Consider the following 23,966-nt stretch of genomic DNA (forward strand, 5'->3'; position numbering starts at 1 on the left):
AGAGTTTAGTTCCAGGCAATAGGGTATAGTATTAGCAAACAAGTCAGAGAAAGACGAAAATCATCTCCAACATAAGAGTTGGAAAGGATTGGAAAAAGGATGATAAAACTAATGTAAAATGCCTTAACAAGACAGCATTTCAGCTGGCTGCTTCCTCTGCTACCTGGTCAGAGAAATGCTGCCAAAGCTAAGAAGTCTAAATACAGAGTTTTCACTTTATTTTTGTAAACCTTTATTAATTTTAGCTATTCACATTTTTTATTGCTTGTCCTAAACTGAGACTACTGAGTATCTTTTAAGAAAAACATGCACAAAAATTAAGATCCTCAGTAGAGTAATTCTTACCCTCTACAGCACAGAGTTGACAATAAAAACTCATCAAGTCACAAAGTATGAATTCTAGACAAGAAACAATGTGGCAACGAAAACCACCCTAATATTTCCACCTGCAGTGCAAGTAAAGATAGAAAAGAGTGGAAAAAAAATAAATTGTTAATTGAATGAGGGGAAATACACCTGCATGGTTTATCCATAAAATCTATGGTGTACAACACAGACCAGCGAGCCCCTCACAGGGATGTGGCAGATCAGCACACTCTTCAGTCAGCACTGAACTAACACTCCAACACAGGAATAAATTGTGCTTTAATCATATTTGTCAGCTTCTGGATCGTAACCAAAAACTGAGTAATTCTTTCACCCCCAGAAGATCTATTCAGCCTCTATTTATTTCTTGAAAATCTGACTATTAACATCAAATGTAGCTGAAATCAATCTAACCCACTTATCACTACCATTGACAATAATTGTGTCTGATTTTTCCAGAGAACTGCAGATACTAAACGTAAAAATACTAAGATGCCATCAAATAGCCTCAACTTCTAAGTATAGCCCCTAAATACAGAGTTCTCCATGCTGAACTATTATTCAGATCCTATTCTTTTTTTAAAAATATAATATTGTTCCAGATACCCTCCTTTGTTTATCTCTCGCTGATCTTGACCTGTCATGGGTGAGGGCTCTGAACTGAAGAAAATTGCCAATAAAATAAGGATGGGAGAAAAATACGCACTTTAACATCACGGATCCTCCATGCTGAATACAAATGTCTCCTGTGATTGAAGAACTAGATTAATATGATAACTTAAGAGTGAGTGCAATTGTGGATAAAAGGGACAGATATGAAATGAAAGCCATGTAACCAACTGATTAGGAAAATGACAACCGACAACCTCAGGACTACTCAGAGTATCATAGAATCATAGAATGATACGGGAAAAAGCAGCAAAGGTCTTCTGAATGTCTAAAATGGAAATAGCAATAGGTGAGTCTGTTGGAATTACACAAGTGACTAAGGTTTGGTGACAGCAAACTCTCTTCTGCAGAAGTAGCACGTACATGTTTTGCTCAGCACCTGAGGAAGGACGGACAATAAGTTGTCCATGCTTCGCAAAAAAAAAAAAAAAAGCAGAAGAGGATATAACTATACTAAAGACAACAATTAACCTAGAGATAATTGTCTTTCCCAATAAACAGATATGCAATAATATACCAAATACAGCTCCAAAAAGGTAATGGATATGATTATTCTAACAGTCAATTTTGACTGGTTAAGGACTTCAACATGTTTATCCATTTGTTCGTTCATTATACTCTGGAGCTTAATGAAATTAGTCCACTAGCTAATATGAATGTTGGTCTAAGCATTCCCACAAAATAATATTTCCCAGAAAAGGTTAATTTGTAACTCAATCCATGAAAAAAATGCTGGTGCTAACTAGCAACTCTATTTTTTTAACCAGTTCAGAGAAAACAATAAATTTAACCAATTTTTCCTTCTTGGATAAAATAATGATTTCCACAGTAACTCTAGTTCCAGTACAGGACACTTTTTTTTTTCCCCTCCTCTGCTTGTGGGAAAATGAGATGTGCCTACCTATACTCTTCCTGCATCCATGTTAGGAAGAAGTCATTTTCACTATGTGAATGTAATACACTGCTAATTAAATGGAAGAAGCAAGGCAGTATGATAATATTTATCTTAAAAGTGCTTAAAAAATAAAGCAGTATTCAACAAAAAGAACAGTAGTGTTACCCAGTGGAAAACTAAAACCAGTTAAAAAGCATGAAACTGAATTCCATGAAAACAAGGAGGGAGCACAGTTCTTTCCATAGATGTTACCCACTATCTGCTGCAAAGTAGGTTGAAGAAATACGCACCAAAAAAAAAAAAAAAAAAAAGAGAAAGAAAATTCCTCAAAAAATCAGCACAATACAACTTCAGGATAAACAGCAGGCACTGAAGAAGTGCCTAGTATTTCAATGTGTGCTTACATGAAAGGGAAAACAATATTTAAAAAGTATTTGCTTTGGTTTATTTCTAATGACTGTAATTACTGTTATTAAAAACTGTTTCTTTATCAGAATAAAGAAACAAGGATGATGTTTATTGTTCCCTGCTATGCACAAACAAAGCACTTAGTATCCTGACCTCAGGGACACTTTTAGTGAAAACAGAATTGGCGGCAAGTCACACATGCAATTCCGGCAGGAAAAGATCATTTGCCTTTCTGAGGCCTGAGATGTAGTAATGATTCCAGTACATCGCACAACATAAGAGAGAGACCTGATTTGATAGATCTAGATAGATTTGAAATACCTAAAATGAGACCTTTAACAGTGACTGCTGCTTCATAATTACTGAATATTTTCCTGTGATATTTGTAAAATTTAAAGAACCCACTACCACTAAAAAGAGAGCCAAAAGCCCTGGCATCCACTGAACACCATGTTGCCTTTGATCACACAGAAGAAATCCCTGAGCTAGTATATTTGACAATATCATTAGTTGTAGCTATCCAGTTAGGTAACAATAATACAATAACATGGGAGGCTTTTACAACCACTTGACAAAGACTGTTATTATATCTAAATGGAAATCAACAGGTTCACTTTCAGAGTGGAAAAATAGTTTCAAAATACACTGAGAAAAACTCGAGACCTTCATCTTCAAGAAGAAATCCGAGGAAAAGACAGACTTTTCTGGGAGGTATCAACTCTGGATAGAGTTTTCTGGTTTCCCCAAGTTGAAACAGGTCTTGCAACTCGGTCTTTGACACCCCAAAACATACCTTACCACTAAATAATTCACTACGATAAAATAAAGAAATAAGAAATCTCCCTAAGGGGTATCTATTCAAACTGACACATAAATGCAGGTCTTGGAGCATTGACATTGCAGTGTGATGGTAAATACCAGCCAAAACCAGTCCTTACTTAGATCTACATATTATCAAACTATACTGGTTTTGCAACTGTAATAGGTTTGCACAGCAAGGTTTTGGTAGCAGGGGCTTATGAGGTGGCTTCTGTGAGAAGTCACTAGAAGCTTCCCACATGTCTGATACAGCCAGTGTCAGCCAGCTCTAAGATGGACCCAACGCTGGCCAAGGCTGAGACCATCAGTGACAGTGGCAGCACCTCTGGGATAACGTGTTTAAGAAAGGGGAAAAATTATTGTGCAGCAGTAATTGAGTGAGAGAGAGGAGTGAGAATATGTGAGAGAGACATTTCTGCAGACACCAAGGTCAGTGAAGAAGGAGGGGGAGGAGGTGCTCCAGGCACCGGAGCAGCGATTCCCCTGCGGCGCGTGGTGAAGACCATGGTGAGGCAGGCTGTCCCCCTGCAGCCCATGGGTGGTGGAGCAGATGACTGCCTGCATCCTGTGGAGGACCCCACGTCAGAGTAGGTGGATACCTGAAGGAAGCTGTGACCCCGTGGGAAGCCTGCACCGGAGCAGGCTCCTGGCAGGACCTGTGGCCCGTGGAGAGAGAGAAGCTCACGCTGGAGCAGGTTTGCTGCTAGTGACCCCATTGGGGGGGGGGTCCCGCTGGAGCAGTCAGTTCCCGAATGACTGCACACCATGAAGGAGACCCACGCTAGAGAAGTTCGTGAAAAACTGCAGCCCGTAGGAGGACTCACGCTGGAAAAGTCATGGAGGACTGTCTCCCATGAGAGAGAGCCCATACTGGAGCAGGGGAAGTGTGTGAGGAGTCCTCCCCCTGAGAGGGATGGACTGACCCCAACCCCCATTCCCTGTCCCCCTGCACCACTCAGGGGAGAGGAGGGAGAGAAATCAGGAACAAAGTTAAGCCCGGGAAAGAAGAAAGGGGTGGGGGGAAGGTGTTTTAAGATTTGGTTTTATTTCTCACTCCTCATCTCTGAGTTAACTGGTAATAACTTACCTTTTTTTCCCCAAGTCAAGTCTGTTTTGCCCATGACAGTAAATGCTGAGTGATCTCCTGGTCCTTATCTCAACCCACGAGCCTGTTGTTACACTTTTCTCTCCCCTGTCCAGATGAGGAGGGGTAGTGACAGGGTGGCTTTGGGGTAGGGAACAAAAGCAGTTAATATTGAATTGACTTACATATGATTTAGGGTGGCTTCAACAAGCTAAAGTTCAACACTCTTATTTCAGACCTATCGAAATACTTTGGATCAAAAAGTAAATGGTGAATATTTCTGAGAACAGTCCAGACTTATTGTCAAGACTTATTTGTCAAAAAAATTTTAAATTGTAACATTCTTAACCACGAAAACACATACGAAAACAGTAACTTTTCACAGGAATGGAAATCCCAAACTTATTCAACTTTCACTTTTACATAGGACTTGGGAAAATGGGAACAGAGTGTCCATATATATTCTGTATTGCTCTGTTTTGCCAAGATGTTACACGCTGACATCCCAGAAAAAAAAAAAAAGGGGGGGGGGGGGGCAGTGGGGAGAGGTAGAAAGAAAAAAAATCTACTTGCAGAGTTTTATTTACAATTTTTGTTTACAGAGAAGTGGGTTTTTTCCACCATGATCCTCTTGTAAGTACTATACTACACACTCTCTGGAGCAGCAGTAAGCATAGAAGAGTGAGGAACGGAGTCATACTCTGATGCAGAAACAGTCTCTGGGATATAACGCTCGTCTAGTCAACATATCATTTCTCTAAATGCTGCACGTGAAACGTGTCAGGACAATAGTTTCACAGTTCCTCTCCCCCAGTCTGTGACATCCAGTTCCAGGGCATGAGAATCTACAGCAGCTTCAGCCGGCTTTGCTGTTTTCTGGAACTGAGCTTGAATTTTTAGGAAGGTGTTGATTGATGATTGGAGAAGGCGGCAAAAAAAGTCATTCTTATTTCGTACATCTCTCAATTTCTTCATTCCTTTGAAATATTCCTTCCAGATACATAATTTTTAGCAGCTTGCCTTCTTTTTGTAAGGTATTTAGCAGTCATAATTTGGTATTTACTGCCTCTTATGTTCTCAGAACTGATACTTTCAGGCATACATGGCAGCAACAGATGCTTTCTTGTTCTCTTCCACTTTGTGTCTCAGTCTTGAGCTCAGAGGTTACTAAGCAGAGCAAGAGGTAAAGGTGATCCTACTCTTCAGCCAAGACTATAAAGAAATTCCCAGGTTGTGCCAAATGGGATCATGCTAACTTATTCAGAACTTCAATGGGATCTCTAAATTTCAGTTTCGTATAGGATAGTTAAGTGATGAAATAACAACTTGTTACATTGTGCTTACCTACGTGAGATATCATGCTCATAAAGTTGCAACAGTCTTGACTGTTTGCTATTGTGACACAGTAGGGCAGTACAACCCCAGCAGATAGAGGCAGGATCCCAGCTCAGCCACCCTCAGGTCCCTCACGAGCCAAGGAGCAGCAGCAGCCTGCTGCTGAGTCCAGCTCTGAGCTTGCAAAGAAGGATGCACTTGAATTTTCAGGCAGCATTCAGTGCTCCAAATCTTGTTCCATATTTCTTAAAATGAAAAACAGCCAGCCATACCGTGCCACTGTTCGTGGGCTGTCTGGCTGATATTTCGTATTTGGGACAACATTCCACCTCTCCCAACATAATGCTGACAAATTTACCCATCTCATGTCTCTAAATGACAGTTACCTTTAGTGCCTTTCTGTCTTGAGGAGAAAATGGCATGGAGTGGGCAGGATCCTTCCTTAAACCCCAGGGACAGTTTACACGTAAATAATTTGTGAATGGAGGAAAATAATTTTAGGTGAATGTCGAGGTCATCAAGGCAGTGAAAATGAAGACTTTCATGCATTCTTGAACAGCAAATGTTCCTGTTTTCTGTGTAAGCTTTATGCAAATTTCATGCAATTAATGTTTTACAATTTTAAATAATTGTAGAGCAAATTCTCATTTTCAACTGAGGTATGTTCTTAACTTCAGTCTGTACTAGCCTGCATGCGGACTGCAGAAGTATTAAATTAATTAAAGTTTGTGTCAGTGAGCCATACGTGTAACTCAAGAGAAGAGAACACGATCTGACATTACAGAACGTTCGTAAACAGCCTTAACTGTAAGAAATTCTATTTTGAGACAAAGTTACATCACCACTAACAATACTACTTTATCCATGCCGACCAACTGAAAAAAAACAGGAAACAAATTCTGCAAAATCTTTTGTGATGCTTACGGAATCTATCTTTACAATTTATTTTTAAAACATTCAGATTTAATACTTTTGCAAATTCTAAGTGAAGCTTTTAATGAAAATGAATAATTACATTGTAATAGCTTGGCTCAAATTTTAATTCAAGATTTGAAACAATATTCCTTCTGTTAAAAGATAAAGCTGCTAGGGCCTATATATCACGTTCTTCTTCCTGCTTCTATTTGCTAATGCAAATTACCCCTCCTGAGTGTCCCAAAATTTTCTCTCAAAAAAATTAAGTTGATCTAAATTTTGTGTAGTTCACTAGCCAGAGGTCATAAAATCCATACATATATATACACACATTTAGCCTTAGACAAAGAATCACATGCTGTTTTTCACTGTATATCATGTATTTCTCATTTCTGTTCCTGAAACATGTCATCTCTTCTTCCATATTGAAATTATCAATTACTGGTATACACTACAACACAAAGAGTGAAACACAGGACAAAATATACATTCAGGGATATCAAAGACTGAGGATAATATTCTCCACAGGCATTTGAACACAAATGCAACTAAAGTCAGAGGCAACGCATCTGCATGCTGTGGAATATAGATTTGCTATTCATCAACAATCCTTCCACAATATTTTAGTCACCACTGTGATTGACCCAGTTCTGAAACAGATGTGATAAACCAGCCCACGAAGGGGCCTGTCTCTTTCTCTCACTACGGAAGGTGCTCAGACCATGAGGCCAGGCTGGATGCTCCATTTCAGACAAACCCCTTGGCCTCTCCTACATTTTGCCACCCCAGCAGCAGTCTTTAACTAAGGGAGAAGCATGAAGACCACCACAGACATGAAAACAGATACAAGTAGGATTTCCACCTTCCAACCTCAAATCCCACACCTAAATCAAAAGCAATAGAAGATAGTAAAGTTCATAATGTATTTACTAAAGGAGATAGGATTTGAAATCAAACCATGGATGCATGTCAATCCTACTATGCTTGATGCACAATATGCAATACCTATGACCTGATCTAGAAGTTCAAGACTCATGAAACCAGGAAGTCATGAACTCAACAACATGACACAATTAGATGTTGTTCATACATCACCACCACCAGGAGTCCTCCCAAGTTCCTGTACCTTCCTGTATGCATGCATGCTGCCTTTGGGGTGATACCTGGACAGGTACCTCCCATCCCCTACTTTTCAATAAAAAAGGAAATCCAGATAGGAACTGCACCATATTCCCCACAGTGGGTCCTCGTATTTCCCTTCCTCCTCGCTATGCACCTCCATGCCTTTTCTGGCCCTCTGGAGATGCCAAGACTTGCATGCTGGGAGTAAGTCAGCCTTGACACAGCCAGAGGTCAGAAAAAGCACACTGATACCCAGCAGTGCTGCTGTCCCTGTGCCAGCGCATTCCTCATCAATTCATGGAGACACATCACAAATCCTGCACGAATTGAAGCTGGTTAATCCAAAAGGATATTCTTTCCCTTTAAGGTCTTACCAATGCTCTCATTGACAACTAGGGAAATTTCTGCTGTTTTTCAGATTTGATGTAAAAATCAATAACATAGAAACTTCAGGTCATAATGATCCTTAGGTGGCTTTGTAAGACCAGAGGCATTAGCCTTGCTGTCTGTGTAAATCCCTGTCTAGATTCTTTTTTTAAGTTTCCCTTCCTGTTATGTATTAAAGGCTCTTGCTGATTTTAGGCTGGAAGTGGCTGTGGGGTAAGAAATCCCAGTATATATTTTATATATCAACTTGTTAGGTAAGATCATAATTATTTTATCATACAAAGCAGTGCTGAAATTTCACTATCACATCAGTTGCTGTTTACCTACCAATGTGCTCTCATCAGATGTTGCTAAATGATTAAATAGCTTTCTGACTTAATCCTCTAAAACTCTTTTCTGAAGGAAAGTGAAGAACTCCTACCGCTTCATACCTTAGGCAGTGGATCATTCTGCAGACCTTTTGGAGAGACTGCTATTGCTGACTTTTATGTTATCAGTGCTCTACAAAATGTTTTAAATAGAATAGCCCGTGTCTTCACTTATATTCCTCTCCCACTCTAATTTTTGCTTGTTTTATTTGTTGCTGAAATGTCAGTTCAAGATATGGCTGTTCTGCCCCCACAGTATCTGCCACATTGCTGTAACTCCTTAGCCTTTCCTAGCCAGCAAGAGGCTGCTACAGACTCTCACTCTCACTGACCTCCAAGGGACTCAGAACAGTAAGACAGACTGCAGCCCAAACTTTCCAGCAATGTTGATGTTGTGTGGGTTTAGTTTTTAAGATCCTGAAGTGAGAATGCTACTGGGAGGCCACACAAAGTATCTAGTATCCTTGGAAAATTCCATCCCCACTACTGAAAACTAAGTTGCATTAACTAATTTTTATTAGCAGTACCGCACTTCAATCAAATTTTTAACGGTCATTGCATTTTTCAGTTCAGATTTCTACACTTAGAGAGATAAAAACAATATAGTACATTGTAAGGGGAAAAGTATGATTCTAAGACTCACTTGAAAAAGCTGTGAAGGCAGTAGTCTTCAAAAACTGTCTTGAGAAATGAATAGTAAACCTGATCTTAAGGAGAGAGGAAAAGAAGAGCTACAGACAGGAAAAAGTCATTGCTGCCATCCAGCAGCCTGCTCTTTGCATCTCATTTGTCAGATAATTTAGTGAGAGCAGGACTTAAATGTCTCTATGGAAATTTCAGAAGTTCTATCGTAAATGTCCTCAAGTACCCCACTGCACCAGAGTCAATTTAATTTCACCTTCCCAGTGCAGTGGAGCATGTTGATCCTATACAGGGCCTGAACCCTCTGACCAACCCTCTTATTCCATGTGCTCCTACAGGACAGAAGAAAGCAAGAGCCAGGCAGTGGACGTGGGGCAGGCAGATCCATGAGTGTACAGATTTGTCCTTCGCTTCAGAGCTAAGAGAAGCTCCAGAGTTCTCAGAGCATGGGATTTCCTTTTGAATATGGGCATGGTGGTATTAGGTTGACAGTTGGACTTGATGATCTTGGAGGTCTCCTCCAACCTAATGATTCTATGATCTAATAAGCACCACTAGTATTACATATGTTTATATTAGCTTCTAAAAAGACTCTTCTCCCACATGTGCCCAAAATAAAGCTCTATAACCTTTAAATTACCATTCCAAAATCCTTCTGTACTTAATGTACTTAATATATTTGGATCACAGGAGGTTTCCTGGAATTAACTACAAATTAATAAATCCAGCAAGAAAAGAAAAAAACAGAAATATATCTTCAACTCATGTATAATCCAAGAAACTTAGCAAATGCAGATAATAAACTAGAAATTTCTAGTACATGTGGTATTTCATTAATAAATTTTAGAAAACACTTGAAAATTTAAAGTAACTTTAAATTAGCTAAGGAAATAATGCATAAACACAAAGTTCAGCAGAGTGGAACTAAACTAACATAGAAAATCAATTATTGCATTGCAAAACAGAAGGAAAACTTGGTTTACAGTCTTCAGTCATGAAAAACAGTTGGTTAGGAACAATTCTCAAAGAGGGTAACTGTGTTTGCTGAAAGGATTACCAAAAACCAAAAAATAATTTTTAAGAATCAGTTCAATAGTTCTGATGCCCCATAAATCTTAAACATGGTTAAAAACTCCCAGAATGTGACTGTAAACATTGGCACATGCTGCAGATGCTTAGGAAAAAACCCTAGTAATACCTGGATCTTTCATGGCACTAAGCTCCCTGTGTGGTGGGGCTTTGTAAGTCAACACACAGCGCTCTCGAGCTCAGCTGTGTCGTGTGGGACGGATGCAGGAGCCCAGTGCTCAGTGATCAAATGCATCAGACACTGTCCCCATCACAAGCCCCCACTCATAAGCGTGCTTCTGCTTGTGCATGACTTGGCAGGAGCGTGGGCACGTGGGGAAGGGAGGGCACTTTCCCACACCAAGATTAGCAGAGAAATGGTAATCATGACATTCACGCCATGAGTCTCAATGGCACAGACCTTCAGATTGCCAGTTTACAAAGCATCCTCCCACAAGCTGCACCTCAGTTAAAAGTATTTCCTGGCTTCACGCTGGTGGTACCGCTGTCACGTTCTCCTGCAATGTGCCAGGTGCTGTAGAGGTGTTCAATTGACGCAATCCGTGATTTAAAACACTGCTGTTGTGAGAACCGCTCTGTCTGCTGCCAAGCACCCAGCGGCTGGAAGGCTGACAGCTGGACTGTGTGCAACGCGTCTGTTTGCAATGCACTTCAAGAGCCATACAAAAAGTGCCAAGTATTGGATTATTACCACTTGGCAGGCCTAAGACGTGTACACATAGTAGGACTAACAAAGTTTAGCAGTCTGACCTGGCTACCTGTTCTAAAAAAGGGAAGAAAAATCATGTCTAGAACAGCTGAAACATGTACGTAGCAGGCAAAAATCTTACAGAAGAGAAAGAAAACATAAATTGCTCCTCAAAGATGAGGGAATATTCCCTTAATTACCTGAATAAATTCAGTCAACGTGCATGACAGGAGAAATCCAGACTGGGCCAGAAGGAAAATCAGCACAACCAAAGTGTCCATTTGAATTAACACCAGCGCTGACAGAAGAAGACGGGAGGTGTCGCGGTTTGAGCCTACCCAGCTGGCAAAAAAAAGCCCCACGAAGCCACTTGCTCACCCCTACCCCGTCCCCTGAGGGATGGGGAGGAGAAAATACAACCAAAAAGGCCCGAAGGTTGAGACAAAGGTCAGAGAGGGCTCACTCACCACTTATGGTCACGGGCAAAAGACAGACTCAACTCAGGGAAAACAACATACATTTAATGCAAATCAACCACCACCATCAAGAAGAATGAGAGATTCAACCAGGTCTTAAATACAACACACCTCCCCCCCCTCCCCCCGGTCTCCCCGGCTCAGCTCTGCTCCCTCTTCCCCCCCAGCAGCGCAGGGGCAGGGAATGGGGGTCACAGTCCGTCCGGCACAAGGGGTCTCCGCTGCTCCTTCCCCCTCAGGAGAGGGGCCCTAGCAGCCCTCCCCTGCCCCACCGCGGGGTCCCTCTCCCGGCAGACATTCCTCCTCCAACGGCCCCAACGCGAGTCCTTCCCGCGGGGCCGCAGCTCCCCAGAACCCCCCAGCGCGGGGCCCTCCCGGGGCTGCCGCCCTCCCACCGACCGGCGGCTCCAGCGCGGGCTGCCTCGGAGCCACGGCCCGGTCACGGCTGCTCCGGGCCGGCCCCTGCTCCTCCGGCCCGGGGCCCTCCGCGGGCTGCGGGGGAACCTCTGGGCCAGTGCTGGGCTCCAGGGGCCGCAGGGGAACCCCTGCTCCGGCACAGCTCCCCCTCTCCTGCCTCACTGGCCGGGGTGTCCGCAGGGCTGTCTCTCTCCCACCCCCCTTCGCTCACCAACACAAACAGAACAAAGAGACACGATCAACGGCTTCTTTCACTCTTCAGTGGTTATCCGCAGAGGTGCCATTGGTCTGGCCTTGCCCAGAGGCAGGTCCGAAATTGGAGCCGGGGGAGCTTCTCGAAGCCTTTTACAGGAGCCACCTCCGTAGCCTCCTCCCCCGATACCAAAACCACGCCAAAACCCCGCCAGACACAAAACCACCACAGAAGGCAACAGACCAGCATTGTACTCCACTCTGTCAGTTTGCTGTGCACATACCTATTTGCTAGTTAAGCTGATCAGATGCATAAAAATAACATTTCAGGAAGAACCAGGATGGTTGTGGCTGCCAAGTCTCTTCAACACCTCCTTGGTCTCATGCTAGTTACTGTCCAGCTCAGAGTTAAGACGCTGCCTGCTTACACATGGTGGGTCCCCACATGTCCCAGTGACATCAAGGTCCTCTCTTTACAAAGTAACAATTCAACTGGCTCCATAGTAGTTTGCCCTGATTAGCAGAAATTAACCAGCACCCGGTTAGAAATACATGCGGACTCTGGTGCAGCTCAGGGATTACAACCTGCCACGTGCACAACTAAGGGCGTACCACAAGTGAGCCAAGAGCAAGTCTGTTGGAACAGCTACTTGTGCACATGGTCAGGAAGGGCTGTGGCTGCTGCTGGTCATTTACAACTGAGTAGATTTGATATGAACCTGCCAAACACCTGGGCTATCCAGCAAAACTCCCATGACCTTCAATAGACCAGGACTTAACTTGAAAGAATATGAGGTGCCACTTGTAAGAGATGCACTGTTTCATTCAAGAATTGGTAACAAAGCAGGAAAGTTTCACGGAAATTCTCCAGTCTGAATACTCTAATATTCTCTGCATCATACAGACCTTGTGATCTGTACTCTATTTTCTGGGGTATTTTTAAATCAAATTTGCATCAACCGTGATCTTTTGGTTCATGATCTTTCTTTCTAGCAGCATGGGAAGGCCTCAAAGATACTCAATAATTTTAAAAACTCCTCAGTACTTTAACCTCTTCATGAAGGTAAATACTGACATTACAACCAGTATTTAATCCATTTCTAAGGCCAAAAAAGAACTCCAGTCACATTCTTCTGAGCTGGCAATAGGCAAGGTTGGGTTTGCTTTTAATTAATGATGTATGAGGGAGAACACTAACAGCCGTATGACTGTTATGTAGTATGCAAGGGCACTACTGAAAGAATGTTTGAGCAAAGAGGTGGGCGTCACATCTACTTCGTGGTGATTCATTACTACTATTATCATTACTGTTCGTCATTTCTATTTCATCAATACTATTCCACAGTAATAGAAAGTGGCCCATCCACCACAAAGCTTCCACCTAGCAAATTCAAATCCACAACACTGACATTTTGTTCAAATTAGTAACTTTTTTTAACAAAAGGAAACTACATTCAACACTGGCAGAAAAACTATCCACACTTCCCACATAACTTCAAGAACACATCTGAAATGACAAGTCTTGATACACAGTTCCTCTTCTACTCCACTTACCTGCAGTTCTTGTAGCCAATCTCACATTTTATTCCAAACTTGCCTTTTTTTTTTTTTTTTCCCAATATTGGCAAATGTTTATTAAGATATATTAGGTTGGGAGGGGAAATAGAGCTGTGATGTCAATTGTACTATGGTATGAAAAAATGTACTTGTATAGAAATGGATATAGAAAATAAATCCACAGTTCAATTAGTCATCTTCACATTATATTCTGTAACTTCCATTTTGCTAAAAATGGTATACTTGATTAAGTATTTAAGTGGTCACTGCTAAACAAATAATAACTATTCTACTGCAAGATAAAAATGTTAACCCACTCCAGAGAAAACTGCATTTAATTATCACTAAGCTTTTTGTCCACATTTAATTATCAAAACTTACATGTAAATACTGCTTATCAACACAAATCCTCTAAGCCTCCTGTTGAGTAGGCTTTGTTCGCAGGTGTCTCTACCCACAAGTACGTGTGCAAACATGTATGTAAGACTCATTCTATGCACTTTAAGATTGAAGCCCTTTGCTAAGTTGTTGCCTTGCACTGTGTCACAGTTTGAGGTTTTGCTCATGTTCGCAGAGCTGGAAAGTCTATAAACACAGCATGACGAGGTAGACCCACCAGGCCAAGTCACCTTTATCTGGGGATACTGGTAGTTGGCAGGAATTCTTCAAGTAGCCAGTTATTATAACCTTTAGCTTCTCTGGTGGCAAATGCTGCCGGGAGGGTGTTTGACAAAGAACACACTTGTTATTAACATTTGCAGTGAAAAGCATGCCACATATATCCCACACATTTCTTAAGCACTACCCACCTTCCTCATGCAAATTTAACAAATTACTTATATTCACATGGAAAGCTTCCAGTTCTATAAAATTAAGTCCCACAGAGAAGTGACTTTCATTCGTTTGGTAACTATGTAAGAGTGATCCACAAATATACCTTTTCCTTAAGAATGGGTATAAATAAACCTACAGAAATACTGCAATGGGTCAAGCAAAATCTATTCTGAAGCATTAGCACAGGAAACTGTTCAGGTAATGTCCTTGACCAACGGAAGTTCACTATTAAATCAGTGAGCACATGCAGTGAATACCAAAGTGCCTAACAACTAAACCCAACAAACCCCGCAGGTCTTCACCAAAAATGAACATATGTGGTTCAATTCACCTTTGAGAGATAGCTTTCAGGCTGTGTACCAGTCTCTGCATAAGCTCCCTGTTTTTTCAAACAGCTTCAAAGCATAAAATGATCTGGTAGAAAACTCCGTCTACAGAACAGTGAGTCTGCTCCAGGGATGTGCTGGAACAGAGCACGATGAAGATGACCAACCCAGCACCTATCCCTGGCCAGTATCATCCACTTTATTGACTTTATTGACTGAGCTGCATGGGTAAGCTAGAGCAGTACTCGCTAGCAACAGACCTCAGCTCTCCAAGGTGAAATAAACATTGTCGATCTGCTTTGCCACTCTTTTAAAAGAAACTTTTATTGAATCTCTTACCCAAAAAAAACATGGTTATGGTTTCTTTTTTCCTCATTTCTGATGAGGCAGGAAATATCAGACCACGTGACTGATTTTTTTTTTTTTCTTTTACTAATTAATCTGTCAGGCTTAAATATCAAAATAAATATATTTCCTTTGGATTTAAAACAAAATATTTATTTGTTATTCTTCATTAAGAAAAAAAAATATTTCCTGAAAAAAAGCAGAACTCAACATTAAACATATCTTTAGTTCAAAGTGAAGCAGTCTTTTCCAGATGCTTGTAGGAAATGCAGAGGGAACAGAAAGCTGGGTTTTCTGGGGCTTGGTAATAATGGTGATGTTCTTTTACCCAAGATTTCACAGATTAAATTCAGACACCCAGAATATGAGAGATCCAGACATGATTTTTTTTTTCCTGTGCCCAGTAGGAAGTAGATCCATTAGTCCTAATTCACAGGAAAGTGTTCCACCCACTAGGCTATCCAAGGAAATGAGCCCTCTCCATACTAACTCTTCCACCTTTTTATTATCAACAAAACTATTGCAATGTATTTTCAGAGGACACAGCATCTCAGCAAAGAGACTAGCAATCTGAAACACAGCTGCCACATTGCACAGTACTCCCTGAAGAGATTATGTCTAATGAAGAGCCTGGAAGATAATTTTACAGGTCATTTCAAGCAAGATAGTCGAGGCTGGAGATAAAAATGATGTTATGCCAATAGCAGAAAATGTTATATTGCAGGAAGGAAAGAAATTCTTAAACAAATTATTTAACAAAGAGAGGATTTTAAAGTATGTATTTGGTTTGATAGTGCCGAGAAACACTTGATCTGAAAACCACAAAAGCTGAGGCATAATCTATACCTCAAGGCAGTTACACACATCAGAACCCTTATTTCCCCTGTTTTCATTTGATAATTTGTGTGCCTCGTTTACTTTACAACTGACGTTTTAATGCATAATTATCCTTCCTCACGTGTATAAGAAAACATATTTATTTTTCACAATGCAAAATATTTCAAAGTATAAATAAGCAATATAACCAGATGTCTGACTGAATTAGTGTATTCTCACTATCTCAGTATGCTGACAATCTGTTCTTCAATAACATTTTTTCAGCAGGGAAGTTTACACACAAGTACTATCACTTTCACATCCCACACTACACATCAGCACTCAGATTTGGGGTTAGACCTTGAAATGCACTTTCCATCCTGTTTTAAACTACAAAACTGGGCTCTTTGCCAATGAAATGCTTGTACAAGAGGAAGAAAACCTCAAAATGTATCCATGTTTTTGTAATTTCAGGAAGCAATCTTCTGACATGTATGTCACAATGTATTTTTTGATACATTAGGGGTGAGATTTGATGACTAGATGGAAGAGGACTACTAGAAAGAAAGTGTTTACTTGCCTATCATTTCTAATATACAATCATTAAATTCTTAAAAAGCAGCCTCATCTTTTGGAAACCATTTAATTACAAATCCTGCAAATAGCCCAAAGTGTGGTTTTCCTACCAAAGGTTCTGAATTCAAAAGAAAAGCAAGATTTTTCAGCACAAAATCCCATTAGAATTTCATTTTGCACCACACCGCAAATAAAGGTAAGAGTCTTCTACCCACTTACTGACAAAAGACTGTGTGACCCTACTTGGCACAGCTGCTGTGCCCAAGGTACCTTGCTGAAGTCTTGTTTGCCACAAGACAGCAGCTACCTCAGACACAGCAAAGCTGTTCTTCAGAGGTCATACTCATTCCGTATGATGCAAATTGTTAAGCATGAGCACTGAAACTCAAAGAAAGCCCCAAATATATGAGTAAGCCTGTCAGGTTTCTTGATACTCACAGAGTCAGTTAACATTGACAGGTCAATATTTCAAATATTTTTCCAATTTACAGGTAATTTAATATTTAAGCGCACTACACTGTCTCAGCCTAAACATAACAGAATAATCCAATCAGTGCTGCTGAACTCATTGACAAAACATCAAGCCAGCTGGGCTGATCACTGTCAATTATTCTGTTTTTTAATATGACCATGCTATTTTACAATTAACAAATCATCTGCAAAATCATCTGGGCGAAAATAAAAGGCAAACTCAGTGTCTTTTATTACAGAGACAATTATTTGCTGTTATAAAGGGACTGTATATCAAGGCTGAGGAGCAACACCACTGAACTAACATAGTAGTTTGATGGATTAGAGCTTTAGTTCTCTTAAAATGGTTATTTTAGAATCCAGCCACTGCATCACTTTAAAGGGAAAACAACACAGGAAAAGCATGTTCTACAAACAACACACACAATAACGTCAGCACTAGCACTAAGTCACCACTTGAGGAAAACTATTCCTTGGTATCGGACTACTTTTCAAGCGACAGTCACATGCCGTATTACACCAGTATACATGTCGCCCTCTCAGTACTGTTTAAAAGGAGGTACACTTCAGCTGTTTTGGGACATCAGCTGTACTCTGCATTACAGTTCTGCATTAATCACCGTCACACAAGATGTTCCTGGGGCACTTTTGTGCATGCAAATGACGCCCATAATTTTCCAGTTAGCTTGAAAAAAATACCCTTAGCAATTGGATATACCATGAAATAACTCTAAGTGAAATCTAAGTAGCTTTAGTTAAAACTAAACACACCAACTATAAAATACTTTAATACACCAACTGATGTAAGCTGGAGGGTTATTTTCTTGTGTCTGCATTTAAGCACAGACATACCATTCGATCTCAAGGGACACACAGCTCTATCTCAGTGGACAGACCCACAGACCCCATGGTCTAGACTCATAATCCAATGGGTACCAAAGGTTCATATGAGGACTTTCAGGGAAAAATATGGCAGCTGACAGTATGACCAGTTCCCTGAGCTGCCACATTTCTGGAGAAGTAGCTAAAGAATAAACACTGACAAAGCAGACAGATAAGGCGCACACACTGAGTCCAAGCAGATTCACAACACATGAAATACTGATTTTACATAATTTATCTGTCAGAGTAACACATGCCCTTCATCATCAGTATCCTTGGGATCTCCAGAGACCTTATGACTCTACAGATAGAAGGTAAGATATATATAACACTCCCTACCATAACAACATCAGGAAATACTGGTCATTTGAGGATTTTCAAATGAAGCAGAGAAAAGTATTCTCACTGCATGTAGATGACAAAGATTAGAAACAGTGTATCCTATTATTATGTTCTTGGCCATATTAATGGCTTCTGGCTGAAAAGACAGATCTGCAAAATGTACCTAAAACATTACACAGGTGGAATTTAGGTAGGAAAACTAAAAACCCGTGCTTAGTAATCACCATACCCTGGAGGAGCCAATACTTACTGCATTCATCCCCGCCAGCCAAGGAAGTCCTTGCAGCTGTTGCCGTGTAGGCATTGTCTACAGGTGCTTGTGAAGCGGCTCCTTTCCACATCCAGAGAAGACCCAAACAACAGCTTCCCCATGCCTAACATGCATCTAAAAAGCAAGCACTGCCCACTAAAACATCCTTTTAGTAGCAATTATATATATATTTGAGAAGGGGCACATTCCTCAAATTTATACCCACCACGTGTATCAGGCAGCTTCTGTCTATTCTCTCAAAGACTGGTGGAAACACCTTCCATCAGGGAGGGACTCCAGTGTTCTAGACCTACCTGTATCACAGAATCAGTCATCTAAGGCCTTGACATGACATAGTGGGAGATAAATTCCTGCATTTCGTACTACCCTACAAAGCAACTTGGTTAGGATGTGGGCTTTCCTTATAGTTGCTGTGAGATGATGAGAGATGATCTCCACACTTGTGTGCTGGACCAAAAGCTGCTAATACAGGCTTACACTGCTGAAGTAAAAATATTAGCACTCCACAGATTTTGTTTTAAGAGATGCTTTGAATTAATGACTTCTGGCTGAAAAGACAGATCTGCAAAATGTACCTGAAACATGTAGTTGGAATTTAGGCAGGAAAATTCAAAACCTGTGCTTAGTAATCACTATACCCTGGACATGTCTCGTAGCTGCACAACCAATCTGAATGAGTACACAGCAAAGGAACTTCAGAATTGCCGTATGAGTTCACAGCTGAAGTCCACTAGTCAGAACCAATCTCTGAACTGTCATGAGGTTTTACTTCTGAAAGCATTCCTCAGACAGATAGAGTTTATCTCAAAATATGTGAATGTAAGTCCAATGTGCAATAATGTATGCTCTTACTGCTACATGAGAATACTGAATTAGTACTCTACAAAGACACTTAGGAATAGCAATAGAGCAGTGAACTCTGAAAACTCTGGTTGTTCTTGGCTGAGTTTATAAATAATCAAACACTGTGAGTGCTGCCAGTTTCCTTACATTTATTTGTTTCCTATTTCCAGGTAGCTGGCAAGTGGTTAGCAAGCCCCTCATAGATAAAACAACAAAAACTATGGGAGGTTGATAACTGGAATTTAGCAGTTAAACATTAAAATACAATTTGTACAAAAGAAAGTACTCATCTTCTGATAATCACCTGGGATTTTAGGACTCATCTTGAATTGCTTAATACCCATTTTCCCCCTCTGTGGGATAGCTTCTCCTCAAAAGCACTAACAAGTGGTAATTATAGAAGTCATGCTGACAACACATAACCAGAGGGACACCGCCAACACCGAATGTCAATTGACCTGGATGCTAAAAACTGCGGTTCCTGGAACCTTTATAATTTACATTTCATTTACTTTTTATCGCATATGTTCTTACACCCTACTTTAAATGACAACTATCCATCAAAACTTAGAGAAGGAAATTGCACAAGGCCAGATAATTTTGACAAAATGCAGTGATGAAAGGATTACGGTTTTATGAACGCGCCTCTAATGTGCACTCTCTCTGTGGGAGCAACTGATCGTGGGGGTTAGGATTTCTGGCAATGTATTAAACCCATTAGGTACCGCTAGTTTTAAGTACGGCCGACGCCCCTCGCACCACTCTCCCAGCAAACCGAAGCCGCTCTTCGCCCCCACCGCGGCGGGGCAGGTACCGCGCTCCGCGCCGAGGAAGGAGACCTCCGCCACCGGGCACGGGGCTGCTCCTGCTCCGCCGCCTCTCGCCAACACAACCGCCCCGCTGCTCCACCGGGGAAGACGAGGAAAAATGACCAAGTCCCCACGGCGGCTGCTCACGGGCGGGTCCCGCCGCGGGCTCTGCCCCAGCCGGGACGCAGCGGGCGGCCGCGGCACCTCCCGCCGGCCGCGGCAGCCAGCCCAGCCCGGCCCGGCAGCACCCGTCCCGCCGCCGCCTCCCCACTTCCAGCGGGAGTTCGCGCAGGGCCCGGCGCCCCCGCCCGCTCCGCGCCCGCGCAGGGAGGGATGGAGGGAGGGATGGAGGGACCCCCGGGCGCGGCCAGCGGGACTCACACGGGGTAGAAGGCGTAGGGCGGCAGGGCGCTCTCCTCGCAGGGCTCCGCGTCGAGCAGCAGGTAGTCCTGGCTGTCGTTCCGCCGGGCGCCGGCCGCCGGGGAGCTGCTCTTCCGCGGGGCGTAGGGCTGCGCCTGGCTCATGTTGTCCCGCGGCTGCGGCGCCCGGGCGCGCGGAGGCTCCCTCGGGGCGGCGCGGAGGCAGCGCGGAACGGTGCTCCGAAGCGCAGCCCTGCGGCTCTGCCTCCGCGCGGCGCCGCGTCCCCCGGGGGCGGGAGGGCAGCGCGGAGGGGCGGCTGCCCCGCGCCCCGCCGAGGGGTTGCTGTGTCCTCCGCCGCCCGCCGCGCCGAGGAGAGGCGAGGCGCGGCGCAGCTCGGAACGGGGGCAGTAAAGTTTGCGGCGCGTCAGCCGACGCAGTCGTCCCCGGCCGGCGGGAAGGGGCGGGAGGTGGGAGGGCGGCGGGCTGCGCTCGCCTCCCCTGAGGGGCTGCCGTGCCCCCCTCCGCGCCGCCCTCGCCGTCCCGCCGCCGCCGCCCCCTCCGGCTCCGAGCCGATCCCGCCGGGCCCGCAGCGCCCCGCCGGAGCGGAGCTGGCGGCCGGCGGCCGCCCCGGCGACACCGCCTCACCTGCGCTCGGACGGGGCAGCCTCCTGGGTAGGGGTGGGCGTACCTGCGCTCCGAAACACCCCAAAAAAGAGGGGTTGTGTCCTAAAGACGACGTCGGCAGGGACAGCCCTCCCCTTCAACCCCTCTGTGTATAACGCGGCCCGCCGCGCCCGCGCAGGGCTCCCCCGGTGGGAGCGGGCGGCGGTGGGGTCCCGCCCTGGGGAGCGGGAGAGGGAGCGAGCCCCCCCCACTCCGTTCTGGCTGGGGAAGACAGCGGGTGCTGTTCCACTGACATGTTCGCCTTTTTTTACCACCTCTAATAATTTCAGGTAAGAGCAGGGGCAAAATATCGCCTTTCTTAGCAAAACGACAGTTTCACAGCAATAACACTTTAGCAAAACTCAGTCTTGCCTGTATTCCTCAGTTGTGCTTCACTGGCAGCGCTTTCTTGGTGATATTCCGCTTCTGTAGACTGTAATAGCTGAAATAAACCAAAATAATTATGAAGTTTTCTAGGAATAAAAATGTAAGGCACTGAAGAAACAACATATGCCCACAGGCATCTTTCACGTTTTTCATCATAACAGGCTTACTATTTCATAAGGGAGTATTTATAACTAAATGTACAGGTAAAACGAGCGCATCCAAATAAAGCGTCTCCCTCATCCCCGGCCGTGTTCACATATTGAAACTATCACCAGTGTGTGTATCTGAAGGGCACACGGCCCTTTACTCTCCAGGCAGGCACATCTTCCCCCAACTTGTGGATGTGCTGAGAAACCACCTGGGTAAACCCCAGCCCAATCGCTTGCCAGGCAGGCTGACTGACACTTCCCTGTGCTCTCCACCAGCCTTTGCCAGACCATGGCTTTGATGACTGCCTGAGCCACTGAGACTCGTTTCACCTGCTGAGCTGCAAGAGGAGGAGGTGTGTAAAGCCATCCATAGCTCACTGAAGTTATGACGGTATTTACATGGTCTTTAGATGAGGTTCAGAAATACCTGCAGTCAAAGGGAATTCCACAGTTGCTCAAAAATTCTGAGATTTCTTTTGTCCTCATACTTACAGCTGCTAAAATTAGACTATAACGGGTTTTAAAAATCTTTCTTTCTTTGCAAGACTTTTTTTTTTTTTGTTAAAGTGTGTTTTATTTTAAATAGGAGGTTTAGTAGCAATACTACCATTTGTACTTTATATTCTCATGCTAATTCTTATTTCATATTACTGTAAAAACAGACAAAGTTATGTGTGGGCTTTGCATTTGAGAAACATGCTCTTGATTACATTTTTATTGTAAGAAAATAGTTTGCCAATAACAGAGTACTTTGGGATGTGAAGAATTTTAATGTGTTCACTGCTCTTGTGCATAACCATTTCATTTCACTTGTCCTACGCTGTTATGAAGATACAGTGCTCCTCTACTTAGTCTTTTTTGTATATTCCCAGAATATTTGCAGATACTTTTTATTTCTCTGTTTTATTTCAACTGCTCTGTTTGATACTAGACTGGTGTCTCAGATCCTCTCTTCTAGATCCTTTTCTTTTTTCCTCTGTTCTTTTTTGCTCACCCTCTGGTATATTTTCCTCTTTCTTAAAATTAATACCATCCTGCTTTGCTGATGGGTTATCAGATACTTTGATTTCAGAGCCTGCTCAGCCATTTTCTCTGTTTTCTTCTGCTGCTTCCTTGGTGAGACACTGGCACAAGTTGCCCAGAGAAGCTTTGGCTGCCTCCGCCCTGGCAGTGTTCAAGGCCAGGCTGGATGGCGCTTTGAGCATCCTGATCTAGTGGAAGGTGTCCCTGCCCATGGCAGGGGGGTTGGAACTTGATAATCTTTGAGGTCCCTTCCGACCCAAACCATTCCATGGTTCTATGGAATCTTCAATCTTCTACTTACTGTTGGAATGCCCCTAGGACTGTTTCCCATCTACCCCATGATACCTGTGCATCTCTCTGAGCTTCCAGGTGACATTTCTCATATTCTCAGGTGCTTCCCTTCCTAGATCCCAAGTCTTCCTTCATCTTAATTTTTATTTCAGCCTTGTAAGCTCTGGTATCACCCCAGGCACTCTTACTTTCTGACCTATCCCAAATCTTCCACGAATTCTGAAGCCACACATGAGTTGCAGTGATGACTCTCTGGTTTCTTTCAGATCATATTACAACAGTGGAACTAATGAAAGGTGAAAGAAAACAATATTTGTGTGTGCTGTAGAACTGATACACCATGAGAATATCAACGAACTTCAACAGGGAAGCCTACATCGGTATTTTTACTCACTGCTTACTGAAAGTTAAGTTAACCACAAACAGCTGCTTGTGAGTATTTGATAGCTGAGAAACATGGTAGCATTGTGAACTCTTCCAGTTCTTGTTCATCTCAGTACAAGATTTTTTATTATTTCAGATTAGCAGCATGTGATGGCCATGGTCATTACTTCTGTGATACGGGTTAGTTATTTTAGTCCTTCGTGTTTCATAGCACTGCTGTCAAAATGAACTATAAAAAGGGGTCTGTACAGAGAGACACCTGAATAGGCACTGTGCAATGAATTTTCTCCAGAACAGAGAAAGTGCCTATTATCTTGGGAATGGTGGAAAAAAAAAAAAAAAAATCATATTTATGTTGTCTTTTGGTATTCAGTCTGGTGATAAATAAAATATCTATGCTTTTCCATCCCTAACTGCTTGTCAAGTACAAATCACTTCTGGGAAACCACCTCTGTATGGTGCAGTTTTGCTTCACTTCATCAAGGACCAGTAGGATTTGCTAAGTTAAACAGCTGTGTGAGTTTTCAGAAACCTTGGGCAGTTCAGGTCACAGGAACAAAAAATGTTCATCATCCTTGAAAGAGAGAAGTGCTGAGTGCTGAGCTGAAATTCTGAATTAAAAAAAAAAATAAAGTGTCTTTCAATGTACCATAGCAACTGTCTAGTCTTCATTGACTGGTTACAGAGAGAAAATATGCATCACTATGGGAGTGGGCCATACCTCTACTAGATGTTAGATAAGCACATGTCTTCTGAAGTCAGTGG

The 23,966-nt window shown here is 42.8% G+C and overlaps 1 protein-coding gene across 1 annotated transcript in view; it reads right to left on the minus strand.

The window, feature by feature from the left end:
• The window catches only part of TRPC6 (transient receptor potential cation channel subfamily C member 6), a 99,503-nt gene extending 79,035 nt beyond the window's left edge, over positions 1-20,468 (minus strand). The window contains exon 1 of the mRNA XM_086481751.1: positions 20,326-20,468. Coding sequence (XP_086337877.1) covers positions 20,326-20,468 — 143 coding nt within the window. The remainder of the gene's footprint in view (positions 1-20,325) is intronic.
• Positions 20,469-23,966: the final 3,498 nt, after the last annotated feature.

Source organism: Leptosomus discolor, chromosome 1, assembly GCF_034619465.1.
Source record: "Leptosomus discolor isolate bLepDis1 chromosome 1, bLepDis1.hap2, whole genome shotgun sequence".
Classification (NCBI taxonomy): Eukaryota; Metazoa; Chordata; class Aves; order Leptosomiformes; family Leptosomidae; genus Leptosomus; species Leptosomus discolor.